The following is a 15,673-nucleotide window of genomic DNA, read 5'->3' on the forward strand; positions in this document are numbered from 1 at the left end:
AGCCTGAATACCCAAGACAAAGATTATAATCCAGTAATGAATCTGAACTCTGTGTTTTGAGTCCATCTCTAGTTTTCAGTAACTGCTGAACAGGAGCTAGAAGTGAAAAATAGGTTTAGGCTCAAAATTCATTTGTTTCTTTTGAAAGAAAAAGATCTAAGCATTTTTCTTGCAATAATCAGTACTAAAGTTTCTGTGCATTTTCCTGACTAATACTATGAATACAACACGTTTCTATCACTATGCCCTGATAGAGTGATGTTTGTATGTAACCTTTGAAGATTTGTAATATACATAAATTTTGGCATTTTGTGTATTAACAATAATGCTGTTGGACATATCTGTTGTGATATCTATGTATTTAGTAGCCTTGTCATGGGTCCCAATCCTGCAATTCTACACTCACATGAGCAGTCTCACTGAGTTTGGTGAAAACATTCATGAGTAAGGGCTGCAGAATCAGGCTCGTGGTCCACTTGTTGACCATGTTTTGTACATTTGAATGACAAACAATCATTAGTGTAATCTCCATAAAACAAGCCATAAAATTGCAGAATTTAATTAGGAAAGTCACAGATTATGGTAAATAATCCACATCTTTAGCAAGTGGAATTTGCTGTTGATGGTAACAGATGGAATTTGATTCTCACACTTATGAACCCAGAAAAGCAACTCTTAAATCACCACTAAGAAAGTGGGAAGGTACAAACACAAAATATCTCCACATGACCCTTAGCAATCTGGACATTGAAATATAGACATATATTCTGACATGGAAAATAATCACAATTCGGCCATGATTTCCTGATCACTCCTCTTCCCCATATCATTTGAAGGTTCCCATAGCTAGGATATAAATAAGCTTACAAACACTTGTATTTTATTGCACAACTTGTATTATGAATTCTCATCAAAGCATTACACACAGCCACTGAACACAGTGAAATAAAATTGAGAAAGTACTGTAGTCTTATAATGAACAGGAGCTTTGGGATACAGTCTTTGCTGCAGACCTGGTTTTGCCTCATTATTTTGCCAGTTAGCAAACAGATCTGTTGGTTATAGCTTTGCACGTTCTCTAAAGAGTCAAGCAAAGGGAAAGGAACACATGATTTACATTTCTGAAGTTTCCAAAACCTGGAGTGGCTTCATTAAAATTCTGCTTTCCTTGTGGTAACTGAGGCTAAGTGTGAAGGCTTCGAAATGTTGTTATCAAGCCCTCTCCCGTCAAGCCAAACAAGATAGTCATTTGGCCTGGAATGTCACTGAACATCTGCATGATATCATCTCCAAAGGCAAGCAAGACAAATATCCTATGTTTAACAAACTTTTGTTGAGGATAATTTAATGTTTAGTTCTTCTGACTCAAGCATATTAGTACTCCAGGCACAGACGCATAAAATTCAGTCACATCAGAGAGAAAGGATTATGACTCTGAGTCCCCAGTCTCGGCTACACCATCATCACAGCTTTTGTGAGAGAATCTAGAAGTTGATAATAGCTGTACTTCAAGTCGTATTCCATGTCATACTAATAATTCACTGAGGAGACAAGAGAAAGGAAAATTTGTATATTCTGGCAGTAGAAATAACTTATGGCCATGTTCATATCCTACTTTAGATGGTAATGCTGGCAAATATTTCTCAAAACCGGATGAACTTTAAAAGAAGCACTGGTCTGACTACAGCCAAGTATAATGCAGGCAGGCAGTGAGTCAGCATCTGTCATACAGTTCTCCCAATGCACCTCAGTCCTAATCTACATTAACCCGCAAAATGCAACTAGTCCTGGGACTCTCCTGCGCTGACTTGCAAAACGTTTAGAAACAGAAAATATCTGCTGTGATTGAGGCCAAGAATACAAATTCATTTTAATTTATGACCTACTCTAGATCTGAACCTCTCCTTCCCAGTGTTTAAAGGGCAGTGCATTAATCCACCATTTCACCTTGGTCATCAGATGAAGAGTGTTTTAACTTTGCCTTTTACCCTTAATTTTCTTTTTAATTTTTTTTACTATGCTATGGCAAGTACTAAAAATTAATGCCTCCAATATCTGCAGGCAATGTTGTGTATTTGCTTTCATAACTGGGTGGATGTTATTTAAACACTGATCTGTTACTTGTTTTTTCTCTGCATGGAAGAAGCTGTTCTAGCTACGGGAGAACAGACACAGTAAAGCCCTTCCTTGCAGACTGCAATACAGACAGTAATGGTGTAGGCATATATGAGAAGAAAGATTGGAAAGCAAAAAAAAAAAAAAAAAAAGCACATGATAAATCTTATGAAAAGAGAGAGTGAGAGATTTTTGTTAAAAGGCAGAAACAAGTAACTTGTATATTTCTTTGATTTTCTTTTATGCATTAGAGACTCATTTTTACTGGTCTGACAATAACAGACATTTAAAACCCAAACTTCCTTGTGCTGTTTCTTTGCCTTTGGTGTGGAAACAGACAATTTACAGCCAGCAATCAAATAACCTGCTTAGCTCTCTATAACAAAACAAAGGGAATGACTGAGTTATGGCTCTCTCTCTCTCCAGCCTCACAGACTAGTTGATTTTTCCTGCCTTCTTCACCCATTTCACTACATTCTTTAGCAATTCTACATAAGATATGGTCAGAACAGTCTTTGCAAGGTGGCAACACTATAGTCACTTGCCAAGATGGCTAACTTTACCAGGGATGAAGAAGAAAAGACTATGTAAAAGTGCCCTCGTACCCAACCACGTTTTGCTGGAGAAAATGGACTGTGCCTCAAGAATATCTGGCTACAATCATAATGGACTGAAGGTATGTTTGGCCCTAACATCTCTTCTTACCTGCTATACAACCATGTGACTGCTGAACATGATGAAACCAGAGGGAAGGGAGGTACAACATCTCACCAGCTTTCACTGTGCACCGCAAAGGCCTTGCCTGGGCATACTCTGGGTATTGTTCCAGATCTGGATTTAAAGGATCCAGTGGAATCCACGGTACCTGCAAGGAGAAGAGTGTGTAGTACATGTGGCATTTAACAAGAGAGAAGATTTTAGGGTCCTCCAGAAAATGGAGCTAACAAACAAAATCATTCACTTATTCAGCTTGTAAAATAAAAGGTACCTTGAACCCAGAAAAAATACAATTGTAAGTCCTGTCAAATCCATTTTACCACATTACAAGAATGCTCCTTTCAATAAAGACCTAGTACTTGGTAAATGGAGGGATCCATCACCAACTGCAAATTCTGTGGACACGATTTTGCCATAGGAAAAGGGATCCAACTGTTTGAGAGACACATTACATGGCAGGGAATGGGCCCGGGATAGGAAATGGACAGGGGCAAAGAGGGTATTTAGAGGATTTCTAAATGAAGTAAGACGTGGTTAAGCCTATTGGTAGAAGTATGAAGGTCAACAAAAGCAGAAGATAAATTTGAGTTTGGATCAACTAAAATTTTTTGGGTGATACACATGTCAAAACCGAGGAAAGAAGAAGTGAGACCTCTAAACATAAAGGATTGGATGGAGATTAAAGATAATCTAGGCCTGACCCAACATCTAAATGAATATTGTGCCTCAGTCTTTAGAAGGGTAACTAGAAGCTTAGGGGTGGTGGCAGGGTGGCTAATGGAAACAAGGATATGAAAATTGAAATTACCACATCTGAGGCGGAAGTTAAACTCAAATCAGCTTAATGAGACCAAATCAGGGGGCTCAGATAACATCCCTGGCATATGAAATTGCTGGCCCAATAACAAGCCTTTTTAATGAATACATAAACTTGAGGGTTGTACCCTATGACTGGAGAATTGGTAATATAGCACCTATTTTTAAGAAAGGGGAAAGCATGATCCAGGAAACTACAGGTCCATCAGTTTGAGTGCAAGGTCTTGGAACAAATTTTGAAAGATAGTAGTTAAGGATATAAAGGTAAAAAGTAATTGGGATAAAATACATCATGGTTTTACAAAAGGTAGATCTTGCCAGAGGAACTGAATCTCTTTCTTTGAGAAGGTAACTGTTTTTTTAGCCAAAAGAAATGCAGATCTAATCTGTGGATTTCAATAAGGCATTTGATACAGTTTCACATGGGAAATTATTAATTGAATTATTAGAAGATGAGGATTAATACAAGAACTGAAAGATGGATAAGGAGCTGGTTAAAGGGGCGACAACAATGGGTCAGACTGAAAGGTGAATTGTCAGACTGGAGGGAGGTTACTAGTGGAGTTTCTCAGATTGGGGGATCAATCTTAACATTTTCATTCATGACCTTGGCACAAGAAGGGGGCATGTGCTAATAAAATTTGCAGATGACACAAAGCTGTGCGCTATTGCCAATATGGAGGAGGACCGGGGTACCATATGAGAAGCTCTAGAGGACCTTGAAAACAGAAGTAATAGAATGAAATTTAATAGTGTAAAATATAAGATCATGCACTTAGGGCCTATCAACATGAATTTTTGCTATAAGCTTGGGATGAATCAGTTGGAAGTGACAGAGGAGAAAGACGTGGGTATACTGGTTGATCACAGGGTGATTATGAGCCACCAAAATGATGCAGGCATGAAAAAGGCTAATGCAATCCTTAGGATGCATCAGACGCAATACTTCCAGCAGAGACAGGGAAGTGTTATTGCTATTACAGAAGGTACTGGTGAGTCCTCATGTGGAATTTGGCATGCAATTTTGGTCTCCTATGTTTAGGAATGATGTTTTCAAACTGGAACAGGTGCAGAGAAGGGATACTGGGATGATCAGGAACATGGAAAACCTACCTTATGAGAGGAGACTCAAGCAGGGGATGGTATGATGGGACAGCCTATTTTGGCAATTAACTGATCTTTGACTACTAGCGGTAAATATGCTCAATGGCCTGTTATGGATGGGGTGGGTTCTGAGTTACTACAGAGAATTCTTTCTTGGGTGTCTGGCTTGTGGGTCTTGCTGACATACTCAGAGCTCAAATGACTGCTATATTTGGGGTTGGGAAGGAATTTTCCCCTGGGTCAGACTGGCAGAGAACTAGGGGTTTTTCATCTTCTTCTGAAGCATGGGGCATGGGTCACTTGCTGGTTTAACTAGAGCAAATGGTGGATTTTCTGTTACTTGAAATCTTTAAATCATGATTTGAGGACTTCAGTAACTCAGCCAGAAGTTACGGTTTATTACAGAAGGGAACTGGTGATGTTCTGTGGCCTGCAATCCGGTCAGACTACATGATCACAATGGTCCCTTCTGGCCTAAAAATCTATGAGTTTATGAATAACTGCATAATTCTATAACTGCAATTTTTGTCCCTCCTTACCCTCTTTTTCGTCATGTCTAAAATTGAACCGTAAGCTCTATATACTTACTAGCCTGCATTACCATAGTATCTAAACATCTCCCAATATTTAACATATTTATCTTCTCAACACCTGTGTCTTATTAGTTAGGACTGGTCTACACCAGAGAATTTTGTTGACAAAAGTCAGCATTGTCGACAAAACAGTGGAGGTGTACACACTAAAATGCTCTTCCTACCGATGTAACTCCCCTGCTTTGCTGAAATAAAACCACCTCGAGAGGTGTAGGGCTTATGTCGGTGTAGTTAGGGAGATGCAGCGTCAATGCAGAAGCCCCGGGTGGCAGCCCCCGGCTGGGAACGGGGAGGGGAGAAGTCCCTGGTAGTTTCCCCTGGCTTCTGGCTCTGAAAGGGATTGGGCGGGGTGGGTTGGAGGGGGGAAAGCCCACTGGGAGCCCGGAAGCCTGTGGGGAGACCAGACTTAGCTCCCCACACAGCCCCTCTTAGGTTGACGAAGTGCTCCTGGTGAGGACGCGCACCACTGACCCAAGGAGGGTAGTATGGACATCAGCCTATGTTACGTTGACTTCTTCTGTAGTGTATACAAGACCTGAAATATTATCTTCATTTTACAGCTGATGAAGTGAGGTGCAAAGAGGGTGAGTGACTTGCTCAACGTCACATAGGACGTTTGTGGAGGAACAGGAAACTGAACTCAGGCCCCTCAAGTCCCAGGCTAGCACCCTAAGCACTAGACCATCCTTCTTCTCTTTGGCACAGGGACCTAGTATTTGTATAGTGCCTCCTTTCGATCATTCTGACCAAATAATGGTCTACTACAAAGAAATTATACTTTGTTTATACAGATAACTACTATGTTTTATGGCGCTGGAAGATATTTTTCTAGGATGAAATTCACCCTTGTTCAGAAAGCCAGCACAAGGTCTATGCACAGCAGTGAAATTCATGCTTAATGAGATAAATTCCTTTATCTGCTCTGATTTAAAAGACTTGTAATCGATCTGTTTGGGTTCAGCACAGCACACTTTTGAAAGTCTATTCTGTTAACTATTGATTTCAATGGTTCCCAGTGTGCAGTTAAATAGTCATCTTAGAAACAGGATATACTCATAAATAATAAGTCCAACATCAAATATTTTTATATTCTATTTTTGACCATGAACAGGCTCCAGTTATCTGACAACAGACTCTTGCTGATTTGCCATTTTGGGATGTGTTTTCTTTTTATTCAGCCTCTTCTTCCCAAAAAATCAAAAGTGACATAGTGCACACATTCTTCTGCAGAGGCCAGGAGTTGCACCAGCACAAACTTCAATCATCCTTTTCTAACCTTCTGTTACACCTTCAACTTAAAAAATAAAAAATCACACTTCTGTCTGATTTTTTTTAAGATCTTCTCCTGTTATAGTAACAGCTAAAATTACTATAACTGACATATTGGAAGGAAAAAAGATATTTCTTTTTTTTTAAAAAACAGGATACTGGGTACTAAAACCATAAAAACTTGCAAGGGGTCACAGCGTACTGGTACCTGAAACTACTTTTAACTCATTTTTTTAAAATTGACAAAATGACAAGTTGATGGTGTTCCTTTAATACAAAGATGTCATAAGTACCTTGTCTGCAGCTTTCTCATCCACAACCTGAAACGAACCATCTTCTGATATGCAGTAGGTTGCAGGTAGGTAGAGCTCTGGAAGAGTAGAGCATGGAAAAGGTTAAATGGCATTAATCTTAATAATTCACACAGAATCTTAACGACCCAGAACATGAAACTTTCACAGATGGACATAAATATTAAGACACCATCACACAACCACCATCTCCAGTTTTCCTTCCTCTGCTTCCTTCTTCTTTTTGTTCATTCCTGGACCAATGTCCTCCCTCTTCCCAGTTCTGCACTCCTCCATCACAACTTTAATCAACACCTCCTTTTTTGGGTTCTCTCCTCTCTTCCTTCTCCCCTCCCGCCCCTTCTCTTGATCCTACTCTGTTCCAATTACCATCCCATTTCAATTTTCCAAGTCACAAATTCTTCCTTATTTTTACCTAGCATTCTATTCTCTGTTCTTTTCTGCTTTGGTCATTCTACCAAGAGAGCTCTCACTAAAGTTCTTAATGACTTGTGGCTAACCTTTCACTTCTAATTTTATCTTATCAGCCATTTAAGAAAATCTGGGTTGCTCTTTTTTCATTGCTTCAGCACATGTGGTTTTTTAACTCTGCACTCCAATGGTTCTTTGCTGACTATTAGATATATTTCATGATCTGCCTTAATACCAGAGATTAAGAAACTACAGCAAAGTGTTGGGTCTAATAGGTTTTTACAAAAGGAGCACATTTCAAAGTAGCAAACAGTACTAGATCAATATTAGTAAAAGGGTAAAATATAAAAATCACACACCCACAAACTGATAGTAGTCTCACATTAAGGTTACAAATCTAAAGACAAAAGTCAGGGAGTGAAAAAAATTAAGGATCTTGTGAACAGGGTTACGTTGCCCAGACTGTATACATTTAGAACAAACATTAATATTAATGTGCACATGTAAAAGCAACACAGAAATAGAAAATAAAAGCTACGTGTAATGTGGCCATACTAATATTATAAGAACCTTATTTTGTTCTTGTAATTGTATTTCAACATTTACGTTTGTAACTTTAATATTTCATAAATGTACATTTGTATTTTAATTTCCCTGCTTTTTTCCAGAAAGAAAGAAAAAAAGAATCAGGAGGAATCCAGAACTAATCGGCATGAGGAACCTGCAAGCTTTGCAGCAGATGAGGTATTTTAATAACTCTAAAGATGGAGGAATTCCAGCCAATCCCACACCTAAAGCACAGACCAGGGGCCAGATCCTCAGCAGATATAAATCAGAGTAACTCTACTAAAGTCAACAAATTTATTCCAGTTGAGGATCCAGCTCCAGGAATGGAAATATATTACCAAATACTTGCTATGTGGAGCAGAAGAGATTTCTATTCACACTGCAAAATGTAACACTGAAGAAATTATTAGATTATTCCTGTCTCTACCTTTAATTGTTTTGTCACTTCTCCTTCCCCCCCACACACACACACACACACACACACACACTCTCTCTCTCTCTCTCTCTCTCTCTCTCTCTCTCTCTCTCTCAAGCATGTACCATAGGGTATGAAGGGGCGGTCACTTGGTGGATGCAGTAGAAAATGTTTCTCGCCAGAAATCACACAGTACAAGTTCTCATAATGATCTTTATGTACTAAGATTGAGAAAGAAGAAAAGCATCACATCACAAACTCCATATCACAAACTGTAGCACATTGAAAGTGACAGCTCTTCTTGGTAGTGGTAGGCTGCTTCCTCCTCTTGTAGCCAGAGGAGAAAGAAATAATAATAAACCTATATTCCATATGTATGCAGCACTTTTCATCCAAAAGAATTTCCAATCATCTCACCAGCAAAATACAGAAAGCACCACAGAAATACAGTCACTTCTGGGGTGGAACCTGGCAACCAACCTGCACAGAAATACACTGATCAACAGTTTGAAGGCAGGCAGGGATTTTGGCTAGTGCCTACTCTTATGAACATGTCCTGGGATCTTCAATGTCCAAGCAGAACAGACTTTACCTGAGAGTTTTTAAGGTCTCATCCAAAATACCCCCAGACAGAGGAAATTGCAAGGTACCCAAATCTACCTCAGAAGAATAAAGGGCTGAGTCAACCATTCCAGGAACTGAAACTGTGATTCCAGAGAGTAAATGTATTTTATGTATTTCAAACCTGATGACTATACTACTAAACCATCAATTCCTGCTCTGCTCTAAACTCACACTCACACAGAAAGGAGATGGCAAAGGCACAAAACATAGGCAAACAGGAGTTGCCATACCACCTCAACCATTGATCTAACAAGTCAACTATCCAATGTACCATATGGCAGTTGCTAACAAACTTCAGAAGAAAACACCCATAACGTTACTAATTGTGCAATGTTCTACAGGGGAGGGGAGAATCATTCCAGACCCCTGTAGCAATTAGCCTGTGCCATGAAGCGCGAGACTGAAATTTGACTGATTTACTTTAAACCAAGATCCAAGATTAATAAGGCAGAAATCTTCAGTATTCCACCTGAAACAATGAGCCAGATGTACATACAGATATAGCAGCTAAGTGCTGGGACAAGGTGGGTAGGAAAAAATGTCGTTACATATGAAGATGTCTGTTAAAGTAGAACCTATCCATTAGGATAAATCAGGGGTGGGGAACCTTTTTGTTGCCAAGGGCCTGATGGTGAACCTTTTTGTTGCCAAGGGCCTGATGGTGGCCCTGGCGGCGGGCGGGGATTCGGCGGCAGGGGGTGGATTCGGCGGCGGCACAGTTACGTGTAGGGCGGTGCCCGCCGCCGAAATGCCGCCGCCATTTCCGCCTTTTCAGCGGCGCGGTTTTGCAGTGTCCGCAGGGTTCCGTGGGGCAGTAACCGCCTCCGGACTCCACCCGCCGCCGAAAATGGGCAGACGGCGGCAGGGTTTCGGCGGTGCGCACTTCCCGCCCGCCCGCGGGCCGGATCAAATTCTTTCGCGGGCCGGAGGTTCCCCACCCCTGGGATAAATGGAGGATTCCTCAGAGACCCACCCCCTTTACCCTAAAAATCAGTATGTCAAAATCTGAGCTGAGGACACATACAAGACCTGACAGCATCATATGCTACGCACAGGATGTCACAGCAGCAGACTCGCCAAGCCAGAAATTCACAGCATCGGGCTTCTTTCCTGCAAAGGGAGAAAGAGGTAGTAATTGTTAACAGAAAGAGAATTTGAATTGTTACGTTTAAAGAACCACAGATGAAGAATTTTCTGCCAATTCCATTTGTTTATATTCTCCACCAACATCAGTAAATGTCAATCTTGATTGCTAATAGCTAATAATTGTAAGCTCCTTCTAAACTGAAGGCTGTTGCAGTGACCCATCAAACTAACTGATGGGGGGGTTATTCATTCCCAAGCCTGTGCTTATTGCCTTCAGCTCCCACTTTCTGGAGACCTGGATCCCCAACACATCCTCAAATCACAAACTAGCACTTATGTACCATAACCCCAAAAGGATCAGGAGATTCACATTAAAAGGGACATTTAGAAGGAATGAATTATGCTCCATCAGGAAAGTCAACTGTAACAAAATTCTTTACTAACACAAGCAAGCACTTTCAACTTCACAACAAGGGGCAGAAAGGTAATATTAAAGCTGCACTCAGGATACTGTCTATACTAGGCTTTTTAAAAAAAAGTGTCCCCCTTTGCTGCCAGTTTAGCTCCATAGATGGTAGCAACAGCATGAGCAGTAGTGTAGACAGGGTGCCAGGAAGCCACCAACATTTTAGCCATGTAGATGAAAGTGATATATATTAACATAATGATGCTGTTTCATACTCTATGAGCCCACTAAGCAAGCAAGATGTTTTAGAGTACTCCAAACCCAATGGACAGGATTAAGCTATTTTACTACCCTTCCTTCCTGAGTTGACAAAGCCACACTACACTGTGACAATTAGAAATATAACAAAAATATTTAGCATGTAAACATTATAGAAGTTTAAAGTGCTATACAAGTATTCACTGATGACATGGGGTGTTTACCGAGTGCCTCACTCATCCATGGTACCTCAGGCTCCAAGTCACCTAAGAGCTCAGGGAACTCCTCAGTCAGGTTTGAACATTGCTTCTGCACGTAAAACACACTCGGTGAGGTCACTTTTTTCTCCACAATGTCCAAGAAGTTGCTGAAAGGCATGTGCCGCTCCTCTGGCATGACAAACCGGTCCTGATAAACAGCATCAGCATAACCATTCGGGGTCACTGCCACACTCACCATCTTGGAGCCTACTACCTTCCTGCAAAATATATCTGAGCTTCAGAGCCAATCAAGGAATCTAAAAAATATACGTTAGACTATTTTTTTAAATCACAATTTGCTGTTTGGCTGTACCTAGAAATCCTCTCTCAGACATAAAAGTTTAAATTACAGCACTGAATTATTTTATATCCACACCTAGCTGTCTTTTTTAAACAAAAGGTGCATATGTTTATTTAAATAATCATAACTAATGCCACCGGGGCCAGTTCAGACAATGCTGCCAAACCTAGAGCCAGAGAGCCCACCCTAATCTGAATAGTATGATATGCCTGCATGTTTCTGCTCATGCGCCGCTGCCACAGGGTGTGGAGCATGCTCTGCTTTGTGATAATAGGAGTCTGTTGAGTAATCAAGACATCGCTCTATCTACTGCAGCCCTAATGGGGACACTCTGCATGTTCCTTCTTCCTCCTGTATAATAAGAAGCCTCCAAATACTATTTTCCTTCCTCTCTCTCCCCACACAAAGTTCTGGCACACATAACCAAATCTCCCATAGCCGTTAATGGGAGTAAGTACAGGACAGCAGTTTGGGGAAAGAAAGTAACTTCTGAATTTTAGGCATGCAGCTGGAATGCCCAATAGAAGTCTTCACATAGGAACCCAGATTCATTTGAGCCAGTCTTAGTAATAATAAAAAAAGAAACAAGAAGCAGTTCCCTTCTGAATGTTCAGGTAAGCTACTACCTAGTTTTAAAGCTCATTTTCCTACCTAAGATAAGTTAACGTCCACTTTTTTAGAGCTGGCCAGTGACTGAAGGAATTCCGAATTATACATGGCTTGTTTGGAGACACCCATTCCCGATAAAATTCCAGGGGAGACAGAAGGCTATCGAGGTATGGCACAGATTCCGTCAGTCCCAACTCTGTCCAGACAAAGAAAAATCAATCTTACAGAAGTCTTGAAACCAGTTCAGGCCACTTTAAACCATCTCTACGTTGGTTCTAATCAGTTTTAAAACAAGTTAGAAAGTTTCCCCAACATAGACAGGACCATGGAAACTACATCCCTATATGCAGTGCTCCAGTTTAGAACTGGTCACACTGTATGCTGAAACCTGTAGTCTCCAGGTGTCAAAACCCTACATATTGATGAGGTGGTCTTCACTAAGATTCTGCATACGCAAAGCCACACAACTGGCCACAACTCGTCTCAGGTTATCAGTTGTTGTGATTCATCTCCAGTGTAACAATGCCCAAGGCCCAAGCATAATTTTTTCAGGCCCAGTACAAACCTGTAACACAGGCCCCCTCCTATACACATACCCATGGTGGCTGCAGTCTGGGCCGAGCCCTGGTAAAGTGTACCCTTCCGGGCCCCCCCCATGTAGGGGCCCCGACAATGCTTCATACAGACAGAAGGGAAACAGCATCAGCATTGGGGCTCATACAACAAAGATGCCTAGAGGTAGCCTAACCTTCTGAAACATTCAGCACCTCTAATCAGACCAGGTTCACTTAGGTGCTTAAATGTAAAGACCTGATTTTAAGGCCAATATTTCCAAAACTGGAGGCCTAACCATCATGACTGTCTACACAAATAAATATACACGACATGGTCTGTTGTCAAACACATCTCTAGCTATGTTTTTTATTTAGAGATGACATTAAATCAAAGGGCGGAGAATTTAGGAGATTTTCAAAGCTTCCCACGAGGTGCCACTGGATCTTTAGAGGCGACCCGTGACGGATTTTTTTAACCATTGTATTGTGCTTGGCTTTGCTTCTCTACAACCTGGATGTTTCCCACACTCCCGCCGCTCAGTGGGGTCAGGGACGCACGTCCCGTCCGCCCTGCCCTGCCTGGCGGGAAGAGCTCCGGAGGGGCTCCGAGGAGGTGAGCGCCGGGCTCCGACACCTCCACTGGCGGCTCAGGAGCGGCCGAGTCTCTCGTTAACCCTCTGTCCGCCAAGGGCTCGCTGGGACCCGGCTGACGTGAGCGTTACAGGCGGCGGCTGCTGCTGCTGCTGCCAGACCCCGCCTCCCCTCGCTCCCGTCCCGGGCGCTGCCTTCCCCCGGCGCGCCGCGCTTAGCGCTTCCCTCGCCCTCCGGGCTCCGGCGCGCCTGCCGCCTCCAGCCCCCGCGGCCCCCCGTTGGCAGGGAGGGAGCCCTCCCGGAGAAGCGTCGGGACACTCGCCAAGCAGAGCCCGGGGAGGGCAGGGCCGAGGCCCGGCAAGGGCCGCTCCGCCAGGGAGCTCCCATCCCCCCTCGGGCCGGCGGCAGCTGACTACGGCTCGCGCTCACCCCTAGCCTCCGCCGGGAACGCGGCCAGGCACCGCCGCACCGCGACCAGCGCCGCCGGCACCTCCCCCTCCTCCTCCTCCTCCTCCTCCATCCCGAGCGGCCGGCCGGTGACGTCACGGGCTCACGCGGCTCCGGGCAGCCCGAGCAACGTGCCGCTGGGCGGTTACTGAGCATGCGCAATAGCATCTGCTGAAGCCGCTGCTCTGGAGCGGCTGTGCCCTTACTTGGGACTCACGGCGTGCGTCCGCTCCAGTCCCACCCTGCCGTGCGGTTCAGGGGCAGGTGGGGATTGGGGGAGGGCCAAGCAGTTGGAGGCAGGAGAAGGCGCGGGGCCAAGGGGCAGGTGCCGAGAGTGAGGCCGGGCTGCCGGCCAGGTGCAGTGAGAATAAAAGTTACCCGGTCGGAGCGAGCTGGTTGCAAAAATAGGGCGTGGGACAGCACGTGTCAGCACCTGCTTCCAGCGCTGTGTTGTTAAAGGCACCCGGCCCTCCGGGCCTAGCCAAGGCGGCTCTTCCCTATCTGATAGGGTGGCCTGAGCTTCTGAAGACTTTAGTTACATATTTTTCACGTGCACACAAACTCTCCTAAAAAAAGGGGCTTACTAATCTTCTGTAACCCTTTTTTTGAGATGTGTTGCTCATTTACATTCCAGTTAGACACGTGCGCGCTTCATGCCGGAAGATTTTTCCTCTAGTGGTATCTGTAGTGTCGGCTCTGGAGCCCTGTGGAGTCGCGCCTTCATGGTGCCCTATATAGGGCTCTTGCTAACCCTCTGCCTCCTTAGTTCCTTCTTGCTGACAGACAGGTAGGCAGGTGGGTCTTGGAATGGGCATGAGCAACATCTCAAAGATCAACCGTTACAGAAGGTCAGTAACCCTCTTTTCTTCTTTCAGTGCTTGCTCATGTCGATTCCAATTAGGCAACTTGCAAGCAGCCCCAAAGACGGCAGGGTCCGAGTTCAACAGGACTCTGGTTGCAGAAGTGCTCTACTGACTGCTCTGTCATCTCTGGCATAATGACCTTGTAAACTGAAGTAATAGAAATAGGATGAAATTTAATAGTGGAAAGTGCAAGGTCAATGGTTAGAGCACACGGCTGGGATGTGGGAGACCGAGGATCAATTCCCCTGTTAGGCAGAGTGGGGGAAAAAGGATTGGAAGAGTATTCCCCATCCCAGGTGAGTGCTCTAACTACTGGACTAAATGTTACAAGGTGGGCAGCAACTCCTCTTCCTCTGGCTGTTTTGTGTGGAGTTAAGCACCTTAGGATTGCATTCTGAGGTGCCGCTCTCTCCCCATTCATTGTATAGGGAGCTTAGGCACCCAGCTCAGGTGTTGTGAATCATAGAGTTCCTGTGACTTTTTAGGTGCCTAAAAGTTAGGCACTGTGATACTGAGCTTTGCAATGCCTACGACCCTTTGTGAATCTAGCCCTTAGGCCTCTTCCTCACTGCCAAATAAGGTGATTTTTTAAACCTCTGGGTAACTAAAGTAAAAACACAGTGAGGACAAGGCACTTTGGTTTCAGCAGTGAGGAAAAGGCCTGAGAAAATGTCTTTGAAAGATGAGAGGGCAAAACGCTCATACATTTGTGCCAAAGCACAGAAGTGCAACTTTGGTGCTGAAAACTTGTTTAATGTGTGTGTAACAATGACAATGGGAATAAATCTGCATAAGGAACAATGATAGATTTTCTGCCTAATAGCTTGAGTGTGTTTCAAATACTGTTTACAATGCCTTACACTATTTTCAATATTTTGTGTACATCAAATGTTTTGCTATAGAAAACACTTTGGCATAATCTACATGGGAAAGAGACTAAAAGAGAAAAAAAATACCTTCAGTCAGGGTTTTACATACAATAGCTCTATAGAATGCTTTTCCAAATTACAAAAATACCTTTACTTACGTCCAAATGCAAAATACAGATTTCACAATGGTAGCATATTGTGATAGTGTACCCCCCTCCATCCCGAATCCATCACAATTTGCTAACCCCTGTACCAGAGGATGGGGAAAGGTGAGAGGTAGCAAACTGTGATAAGCGTACTCCTATCCGTCGCACTTTGCTACTCCCTAGATCAAGTGAGATGTTGGAATTATTATTTATGCAGGATATTACCATGACTCCAACTTAAATTCCTTTATTAAGTCCAAAGGCCAAATGGTACTTTACAATTGCTCTAAACATGCCTAAAAAGCCTAAATAATAAGCAATTTACTACATCCAAACAGTAA

General features: G+C 43.0%; 1 protein-coding gene across 3 annotated transcripts; it reads right to left on the reverse strand.

The window, feature by feature from the left end:
- Window positions 1-531: 531 nt before the first annotated feature.
- Window positions 532-13,798, reverse strand: JMJD7 (jumonji domain containing 7). 3 transcript variants are annotated; one of them, XM_067557934.1, is made up of 8 exons: window positions 13,661-13,798; window positions 11,905-12,058; window positions 10,917-11,170; window positions 9,996-10,052; window positions 8,444-8,539; window positions 6,908-6,984; window positions 2,821-2,980; window positions 532-1,541 (listed from the first exon to the last, which is right to left on the reverse strand). In XM_067557934.1, the coding sequence occupies exons 3-8, from the start codon at window positions 11,149-11,151 to the stop codon at window positions 1,531-1,533; spliced, it is 636 nt and encodes a 211-aa protein (XP_067414035.1). In that variant the 5' UTR covers window positions 11,152-11,170; window positions 11,905-12,058; window positions 13,661-13,798; the 3' UTR covers window positions 532-1,530. The 3 variants fall into 3 exon arrangements, with proteins under 3 accessions (XP_067414035.1, XP_067414033.1, XP_067414034.1); XM_067557932.1 differs by lacking the exon at window positions 13,661-13,798 and adding an exon at window positions 13,437-13,507; XM_067557933.1 differs by lacking the exon at window positions 13,661-13,798 and adding an exon at window positions 13,330-13,464.
- Window positions 13,799-15,673: the final 1,875 nt, after the last annotated feature.

Source organism: Emydura macquarii, unplaced genomic scaffold, assembly GCF_026122565.2.
Source record: "Emydura macquarii macquarii isolate MOO-44397 ecotype Brisbane River unplaced genomic scaffold, CSIRO-AGI_Emac_v2 contig_1876, whole genome shotgun sequence".
NCBI lineage: Eukaryota > Metazoa > Chordata > Testudines > Chelidae > Emydura > Emydura macquarii.